Source organism: Tupaia chinensis, unplaced genomic scaffold (genome assembly GCF_000334495.1).
Source record: "Tupaia chinensis unplaced genomic scaffold, TupChi_1.0 Scaffold147433_1, whole genome shotgun sequence".
Lineage (NCBI taxonomy): Eukaryota > Metazoa > Chordata > Mammalia > Scandentia > Tupaiidae > Tupaia > Tupaia belangeri.
In genome coordinates this window covers 1,238,566-1,248,390 of record NW_006207284.1, presented here as the reverse complement: position 1 = coordinate 1,248,390, position 9,825 = coordinate 1,238,566, and the positions used below count along the sequence as shown (strand labels likewise).

Here is a 9,825-nt window from a genome sequence, read left to right as displayed (position 1 = left end):
TTTGAGTCTTTTGTAAAGTGTGTAATTCCTCCTTTAGATCTTGCAAGAATTTCCTCATCTCCTGGAACTCGTCAACTTCTTTCTCCTTTCTCTTTAGCAGTTCATTATCTCTCTTCTCTTCCATCTCTGTTAGCTTTGACATTATGAATGCTCTAAATTCCTTATCAGACATTTCCATGATTTTCACCGAACTGCTTGTGGATGAAGAAGGGTTACTCTTTTCCCTTGGAGGGGAGGTATTTTCTTGTTTTCCCATATTTCTCGTGATCCGGTGGTGATTTCTTGTCATATGATGGATGGTGTCTTTCTTTCAAGTTCTTGAAGTTCAGCCTGAATGTTCAGGAGCAAGCAGACAGAGGTGATCGCTAGCTTGTTTGCTGGAGGCTAAATTATCAGTAGAAAATCTTCATTCCCTGAAATATCTACTTTGCTGGAGCCATGTGGAACCTTCTTCTGAAGGCCCGGCCTCTTCTGCCACTACCTCATTTGCTGGAGACTGAATTATCAGTAGATAATCTTCATTTCCTGAAATATCTACTTCACTGGAGCCATGTGGAACCTTCTTCTGAAGGCCTGGCCTCTTCTGCCGCTAGCTCGTTTGCTGGAGGCTGAATTATCAGTAGAAAATCTTCATTTCCTGAAATATCTACTTCACTGGAGCCATGTGCTAGAACATTGATCTTATTAGTTTAAAATATTTTCTTATGAATTACTTACTATAAATTTCCCTCTAAATACTGCCTTTCCATCCCACTTGTTTGAATATGTGTTTTAAAATCTTCTCTTCCAAATATTTTCTCATTTTCCTGGTTATTTCTTTTTGGATCATGATTTTTAAGAAGTATGTTGTGAGGCCAGTAGGTAGCATGGTGGTTAAGGTACTGGATTCCCACATGGCTGACTGTAGTTAGAGTCCAGGACCTGGTGGCTTGAAAATCACATGGGGGTATGTGTGCATGTGTGCCCAAAACCCCAGGAGGAGAATAAGATAAAAGGGATTACTATGTGGCCAATCTCCCTGGGGGGTGTGATTTCTCACTTTCCCTCTCACTGTCTCTCTGTTTGTCTCTGATGAGTACACATGCCATATGGCAAAAACCTTAAAAAAAAAAAGAAAAGAAAAGACCTATGTGGCTTTGTTGTTTAATATCCAAATATGAGGATATTCTAGACATTTTTCTGTTACTGATTTCTAGTTTAATTCTGTTGTCAGAATATATACTTTGCATGATCCCAAGTTTTGATATTGGCTAAGATCTATTTTATGGTACAAGATATGGTCAACATTGATGAATATTTCATGTGTACTTAAAAAAAGATGTGTATTCTGCTCTAGTAGGGTACACGTTCCATAAATGTCAGGTCAAGTTGGTTGATAGCATTGTTGAAATCTTCTACCTGCTTATTGATTTTCTGTTGATTTGTTCTTTTTTCAAAATGTGGTTATTCATAAGAGAGAGCATGTATGTGTGTCTCTTACACTGGACAGAGAGAGAGAAAGAGTGAGTGTGTGCGGGAGAAGCAAGTAGTACCCTCAACAGGGTCTGATCACACTGCCATCTCCTTTCTTAGCTCTCCAGCTCTGCAGGGTCTTGGGCATGCACACACACTGTATGCATGTTTCAGGTCAGCTAGTCTGGGGACCTCAAGCTGTGTTCAGCTCTGTAGCTTTCAGCACTGCAGTTAAATATGCTATGAATTGCATCTCCAGGCTGTACCTTCTGTTGACTTGTTCTAGTAATTACTCAGAGGTATTATAATCTTCATCTTTAATTTCCTGTTTTCTTTTCAGTTCTATCAGTGCGTACATGATTTTCATACATGCACTGACATAGCAGTAAGATAAATTTATGTAAGTGTATGCTTGGTCAAAGGGTAGGTACATTTGTACTTTTCAGAATAATTGCCAATTGTTATATTGGTTGGACCATTTTGCACTGCACTAGAGTTGTATGAGATCCTGTTTTCTCAAAGCCTTGCAATACTCTTCGTTAGGTTTTTAAAAAAGATACATTACTGTAATTTTGGTTTTCATGTCTTTTGTAAGTAAATTTGAGTATCATTTATATGTTTTAAGTTCATTTTGTTTGTAACTGTCTTTTGCCCACATCCTTTACCCATATCCTATTCTCCTGTTGGTCTTTCTATGTAGATTTCTATGAGCTCTATTACAGAGGTTAACCCTTTGTAATAATGTTTTCATTTGTATTTAAAGATAGTCTTTCCTGTGCATGTTTTAATTTGTGTGTAGTCAAGTATATCAGACTTGTGGATTTGAAATGGTTATAAAGGCTTTCACTACTACAAGGTCTCAAAGGAGCTTGTCAGCATGGATATGATTTATGTAGAATTTACTTTGAATGTACATTTATTCTTGGCTTTGAATGAGTGGTTAATTTTCTTAACCCTTTCTATCTAATTTTCAACATTCAGTGAAGGTTCACTGGGGGAGATTACAGAGTCCCAGCACTGGTAACTGTGTGAACTGAATACCAAACAAGGCTGTCCCTGTTTTCATAGAGTCCCTGGTGTAAGAACATGACATGACTATAAGGCCATAGATGAGGCATCCTGGGACAGTCTGCAGCTGGGAGAAAGCCCAGGTCCTGCCACTAGCCAAAAGATCCTGGATAAGTCATTTGCTTTTCTGCATCTGTACCCACATCTCTCAGATGCCCGCTCAACACAGCTTTGAGATGACAGGAGCGGCTGTGCTTTGATAGAAGTCAACAGAAGTGTATGTCTGCCTGGATTGTAATTTCTCATCATTAGTCATGTGTGGTCTGGCTTCCATTAAGAAACTCCTTTTCTTAAATGTGGGGGTTGTCTTAGATTGGATTGCTACATTAAAATGCTATGGACTGGGCAGCTTAAGCAACAGGAATTTATTTTTCACAGTTTTGAAAACTAGAAGTCCATGCTAGCAGAGTCCGAGTTTGGTGAGGGAGTCCGAGTTTGGTGAGGGGCCTTCCCTTGGGTTATAGATGGCCACTTTTTCACGTATCCTCTCTTGGCCTTTTCTTGGTGAATGTGGGTGGTGAGAGAGAGAGAGAGAGAGAACTTTGTCTCTTGATAAGGGCACTAATCTCATTAGGAGTGCCCCATCTTCATAACTTAATTTAACCCTAATAATTCCCCAAAGATCCTATCTTGAAATACACCATGTGGGGTGCCCAATATGAATTTTGGGGGACACAGACATCCAGACCTAACAAGGACCGATGTCTTTAACAGGCCGATGACTTCATCTAGGTGACACCATGCTCATGCTAATAATCCATGAGGCAGTGGTGAGGAGGAAGGAGTGCCTGCATCCAGGAAAGCCAACTGGGCTCTGGGTGGAGAAATCACAGCGCTTTTAGGACATGAAAGTTTTGGAGCTAGCAGCTTGGGCAGGTCCTTGCCAGCCCAGGTATTCTGTGGGTTCTTCCCCAGGGCAGGCCGGCTCAGCAATGGTGAGCCACACATGCAGCACTGGGTGAGCCTGAGATGGCCATAGTCTCTGCTCTCCCAGAGAGGAAGGCAGTTTTTCCTTCAGAGTTGGGGTTGGGAACAAAGCTGGTTGGTAGAAATAGATCTTTATATATCGGCTTTTCTACATTTTAACATTTCAGCTTGCAAATAGTATTAATTCTGCATCTGGCATTGCTTAAACCCTTTGAAACATCCTTGAAGTATCAAGATAATGTCAATGAGTCATTTGTCAGGGCTCAAGCAGAGAAACTGCCCACTAGAAGCCTTAGGGAAAAGGGATTTGTTACAGGGCTGAGAACTTAACGTGACAGTAGCTGCGTTGTCTCTGGGTCTGGTGTTGGGTCTGGAGCCAGCAGGGCCTTGCAAGCAGAGATGGAATAGTTACCGAAAGCCTTTGGCATGGGGGAGGTGAAGTAAGAGTCAGCATCTGAATTTGGGGTCTCACAGTGCCTTTCTTTTTTTTTTTGGAGAGGTTTTTGCTATAGGGTACATGTGCGCACCAGACAGACAGAGAGAGACAGAGAGACAGAAAGCGAGAAATCACCACCCCCAGGGGGGATGGCCCCACCACAATCCCTTCTCCATTCTCCTCTCGGGATCTTGGGCATGCACGCACACACGCCCGGCATGAGTTTAAGCCACCGGATCCGGGACTCGAACCACAGTCGACTACATGGGAGTCCAGCAGCATAGCCATTATGCTAACTGCTGGCCCCTCACAGTGCCTTTCTTAACTGACTGTCTCTGTCTCCCAGCCTGTCATTTCTAAGTCCCATCTGCATCTGAAATGTTGATGTGTGGTTCCCCCTCTTTTTTTCCTTAAATTTTATTTATTCCCTGAGTAAGAGCATAGTAACCTACTCCCCACCCACCTCCCTGCCTCCCTCCCCCCACACAGGCACTCTTGAGAGGGTCTTTACTCTGTGATCCTCCCTGCACCTTGCAGCCATCCAGGAAGTCAGGCACCATCAGTATGTTGAGGCAGACCTGGGGCCGTCCTACAAGGTTTGCAGCAGCACCCCTACTGCCTGTGCCACCGTGTCTAGGCTGGTACGTGATCTCTCAACCATGTGTCTTAGACTTTTCATGATGCTATAAAAATTACCATGAACTGGTAGAGTATAAACACCGAAAACACATTGCTCCTTGTTCCGGAGGCAGGGAAGACCAAGATCAAGGCACCGGCAGGTCCATTTTCTGGTTCTCAGATGACCAGGCCTTCCACTGTGTCCTCACGTGGAGTAAGGGCCTGGCTAGCTCTCCGGGAACTCTTTTATTAGGACACAAATTCTACCCCATGGGGTTCTGCCCTCGTGATGGAGTCGTCTCCCAAAGGCCCCACCTCCTAATACCATCCTGTTGAGGATTAGATTTCAGCATATGAATTTGGGGGGGGGGCAGCACAAGCATTCAGACCTCGCGTCACGCTCACATTGTTTTCTGTGGATGCTATTTCCTTTGATTAGGCTGAGTTGCCTCACGAAATAATTTTACTTTGGGGGTTCTTAACACACCACCCTGTTGTGGAAGCCTTTGCTTATGGCCTCGTGCATGGCAGGGACTTGGGATTTGCTAAGAGGCTAAGCTTGGCACAATATTCATTAATAATTTGAGGAGGTGAACAGTGCAGTAAGGTGATTATTTTAAAAACCTTATAAATTTGAAATCAGTTTAGATTTGTAGAAGAGCTTTGAAGATAGTACAGAGAGTTCCTATATACCCTTCACCCAGCCTGCCCGAGTGGTACCGTGTCCACATAACTGCGGTACAGTGGTGAGATTACAGCCAACACTATTCACGAAACTATCTTCTCTATCCCAGTTTCCCTGTCTTGGCACTGGTCACCTTCGCTGTTCCAGGGTCCAGTCCAGGACACCATGTTGCACTGACTTGTCACATCACCTCGGTCTCCAGTCTGTGGCAGTTTCTGGGTTGTTCTTGATCTCTTATGACCTTGGCACCTGTGAGGTAGTCCTGTTTAGGTATCTTGTAGACTGTCCTTCCTTTTGGGTTTGTTTGGTGTTTTTCACAATTAAGCTGAGGTTGTGGATTTGGGGGAGGGTGCCAGGAAGGTGAAGTGCCCTTCTTGTCACATCATATCACAGGACACACGCTATCAGCACAACTCGTCAGTGGCGATGTGGACCTTGATCGCTCGGCTGCCGTGGTGTCCTCTACTTCTCCTTCTCTTTACTGTTACATTGCTCCCATCCTCCCCCCCGCCCCCCACCCCCGCTTTCCGCACCCCATGTGTTAGATTTGAGGCACCAAGTCCAGCTCGCTCTAAGGGCAGGGGTGGAGTGAGGAGGTTAATCTCTGCCTCCAGGAAGTAGTAGCAAGGATTCACAGGCAAATGCTGAGAAAACCACCAGTGCCATTGATCAGTATTTTGAAGGAGCTACTTTGACTATGCAGATAACTTGTTTCCAGTGAGGTCATTTTTTCAGATGCTTTGTTTAATTTTGAGCCCCAGGAAATAGGTTGTCTCCCCCTTCCAAGTTTCTGTCATTAGGTTAGTGAATTTGATTAACAAAACACTGAAGGAGAATCCCATTTCTTTTCATACATACAATGCTGTATCAGATTTCTGCTGGCCCGTTGCATTTTAATATTAGCGAACTGCAAGGCTAGGTCTCTGGGAGTGACGCATGGGAGTGGAAGAGCTCCCTGGGCCCTGATGTCAGAGGATAGTGGTGACTTTTTGCCTGCATGAGTCATTCATTTGCTTGCAAAGGTAAGGTAGCAGCTAATAGGAAGTGTCAAGATAACGTCAGTAGCAGATTATATTTTTAGATGCCATTTTTCCCACCTCGAAGGCTATATTTGAACTCTCAATTGTCTGGTGTGAATTTAAAACTAAAATATAGTTTTAAGTAGCTCCTGCCACAATAGATTTTGTGGCAAATTTACCTGCTCTATGTTAAAGGGCTCTTAGGCCAGTGGTGCATTTTAAAATTCTCAATCAGCTGCTCTGTGAATTACCTAAAGAAAACCCTGCTTAGAAGACGCTGTTCATAGCATTCCGAACAACTCTGTCATTGCTCAATGACTGCTGCTCGTTTTAACAGAATGGTGGGGAGGAAGGTGAACCTTCTGCAGGAAAAGGAATGCAGTAGTCCATTCCCCTTCTTCATGGGGGATACGTCCCAAGCCTCCCAGTGATGCCCGAAATAGAGCACAGTACTGAACCCTATTCTGTTTTCCAGTCCGACACCTGACACAGCTACTAAGTAACTAATGGGCAGGTAGCCTGTTAAAAGATGTTAATGGTTTATTTCAGGAATTTTCCATTTAATATTGTCAGACTGTGGTTGAACATGGGTAACTGAAACCTTAGAAGGCAAAACCATGGCTATGGGGGTGGATTACTGTATATAATTGATTTTCAGTAAATGTAAGTCTGGGTTATTTGGTTTTGGTCATCTTTTCTAGTTCCCAGTGACACAGGTAACTCAACTATGAAAGCATACCACATACCGCCAGTGGGTGGCAGCATAACAGCACGATGATTATTAGTACTTGGAACAAAGCTGATGTTTTCGCTATAGGGTGCATGCGCTTGCCAGACAGACAGAGAGAGACAGAGAGACAGAAAGCGAGAAATCACCCCCAGGGGGGATGGTCACACCGCAATCCCTTCTCCTCCATTCTCCTCTCGGGATCTTGGGCACGCACGCACACGCGCCCGGCGTGAGTTTAAGCCACCGGGTCTGGGATGCAAACTGCAGTCGATTACATGGGAGTCAAGCGACATAGCCATTATGCTAATTCCTGGTCCCCAAAGCTGATTTTTTAAAACAATTTTTTAAAGAATGTTTTAAAATTTAATTTTATTCATTCATTTATTTTAATTTGACTAATGAGAGAGACAGAGAGAGAGAAAGTGAGAAAGCAAGACACCAGGTCCAGGACTTGAACTGTGTTTGGCCAAATGGGAGCGTCCAGTGCCTTAACCACCGTGCCATCTGCTGGTCCCCCAAAGCTGATCTTTAAGACAAATGGTTTGCAGATAATCTGGCTCAGCATTAGGTAAACTGATGAAATCTGGAACTTTCTCTTCTAGGATGATTTCCTGTTCAGCGTCTCCATTTTAAGTGGGATTCTTTGCAGCATCCTGGCTGTGTTGAAGTTTATGCTGGGGAAGGTTCTGACCAGCAGAGCACTCATAACAGATGGTGAGTAAGGCCAGTGTGCCTAATTTCTGGGTCTGTGCTCACAGTGAGGAGAGATGAGGTTTGGGTCACTTTTAGCTGCTTTATAGAGAGTTCAACTATTTGGATTCCATTCCTCACTCTCTCCTCCTCCCCACTCTGTAGAATGAGTCTCAGGGTTCCTATATCAGGGCAGATGTCCTGTGCCCTGGGAATTTAACGAACTCTTTACGAAGCACCTCCACCATGACCTCCTAGCAGGGACGCTCTGGGCTGCTCATTATAAAGTACAAAGGGCTTCCCTGAGTCTGAGGTTTAATGTACGTTTATTTGCTCCAAATAAAAAGCAAATGCCTTTTCTGTCTCCTAGAAATGTTTTCTTTGTGAATTCTCCATGCCCATTTCACTGCCAGCTAGCGACACTCACCCAGGAGTTTGTCACAATTATCAGCACCTGTGCTGGTCAGTGAACTCTGGTCTCTGCTTAACACCCAAGCCAGCCAGAAGGTCCATGTGAATCCCTGAGGGTCAGGCAGATCTTCCTGTGTGGCCGTCGGGATGGCAGAGATAAAGGTGTATGAATGCAGGGAAATTGCATTTAAAGCCCAAACTAGCCTTGACACACTAGAAATTTGACAAGTAGTGCCACCTGGTCATTTCCTTTTTATGTTCGCCTGAGCCCGAGCAGAATCCAGGGAAGTAAAGGGATGGGAGGTCAAGGGCAAATGCTTCTGGGTCTGCGGGTATATTTACACAACATAGAACAGAGAGAGTTGGATTCTTTTTTTTTTTTTTTGGAGAGGTTTTTGCTATAGGGCACGTGCGCTCGCCAGACAGACAGAGAGACAGAAAGCGAGAAATCACCCCCCAGGGGGGATGGTCACACTGCAATCCCTTCTCCTCCATTCTCCTCTCGGGATCTTGGGCATGCACACACACACACCCGGCGTGAGTTTTAAGCCACCGGGTCCGAGATGCAAACCATGGGCGACTACGTGGGAGTCCAGTGACATAGCCATTACGCTAACTGCTGGTTCCCGAGAGAGTTGGATTCTTTTTTAAAGAAACACTTCCCTCTCAAGGTCTTTCCTATGTGAGTACATGAATGCACATGTGGGTGGGTGGCTATTGTGGTTTGCAACCCAGAGGATGGTGGTGCAGAGAGCACTTCTCGCCCAAGTGAGAGAGTGTGGTGACACCGTGGGCTCCAGCTCCTCTCCTGTCCCACGATGATGTGTTGCTGTGTGTGGAGCTGGGCTTTGCACCATGGAATGGGGGTGGTGGGGGCAGGGAGTCAAAGTGACATTTCCGCTTTGGAACTGAGCTCAGGTCCCTGAATCCACCCGTAGAGGTGTCCAGAACTGTTAGCAGATGTGCTGGCAGGTCCAGGGAGAGGGTGGGCTTGTGGTGTCTTTGGTGGGTGAGCTGGTGGTCCTTGCCCAGGCCCCTGTGCCACTGCCTGCCTCCACTTCCCATTTGTCCCATTTTGGTGAGAGGCAGCACTGTCTCCAGGGAGAGCAAGAGGCGGGCCTGGGCTCAGCAACCATGGCTGCGCTGTGACCGGCACTGCCCATGCGCATGGACGTGGGCAGCGGTCCCCAGAACAAGTCTGAGGAAGTCGGGAGTTACATAAGCTGACATCCTGACTGCCAAAAGGGGACTCCAGACTAGTCAGTTGACCAGCCCAGGCTAGCACCCGCAAACTCCTTGTGGTGTTTGTTGAAAACAGATTCCTGGGCCTCGCTCATGCAGAGTCTGATTTTCGCAGGTGGAGTTGCGGCCTAGAAATGATTCCCCACCAGTGCTCAGTCTGGTGCACACTGAGGGTGTGCTGCCTCTGTGCCCGCAGCAGGGCTAGGACAGCATTGGCCCCAGAGAGACGGTACCCCCGTGTCCAGTGCTCTGCCTGCCATCTGACCAGTGGGGCTCAGACTCCTCCCCTGAGGGGGGCCACTTGAGCAGGACCTCTGCTCGAGGTGCCCTCTGAGATGCTGTCTTTACCCTGGGCTGCTGAGGCCTTTTGTCTGTAGGAAACCAAAGCTTCTTAAATAGTAAGAAGGCTGGCCCTGGGGCTAAGCCCTCTCCCTGCTTTTTTTTTTTTTTTTAAGTTTTTTTTTGGGGGGGGAGATTTTCACTGTAGGGCGCGTGCGCTCGCCAGACAGACAGAGAGAGACATAGAGACAGAAAGCGAGAAATCACC

The 9,825-nt window shown here is 45.8% G+C and overlaps 1 protein-coding gene across 1 annotated transcript in view; it reads left to right on the top strand.

The window, feature by feature from the left end:
- Positions 1-9,825, top strand: part of TMEM163 (transmembrane protein 163) — a 292,446-nt gene that overhangs the window by 270,076 nt on the left and 12,545 nt on the right. Inside the window, exon 6 of the mRNA XM_027768765.1 lies at positions 7,538-7,649. Coding sequence (XP_027624566.1) covers positions 7,538-7,649 — 112 coding nt within the window. The remainder of the gene's footprint in view (positions 1-7,537; positions 7,650-9,825) is intronic.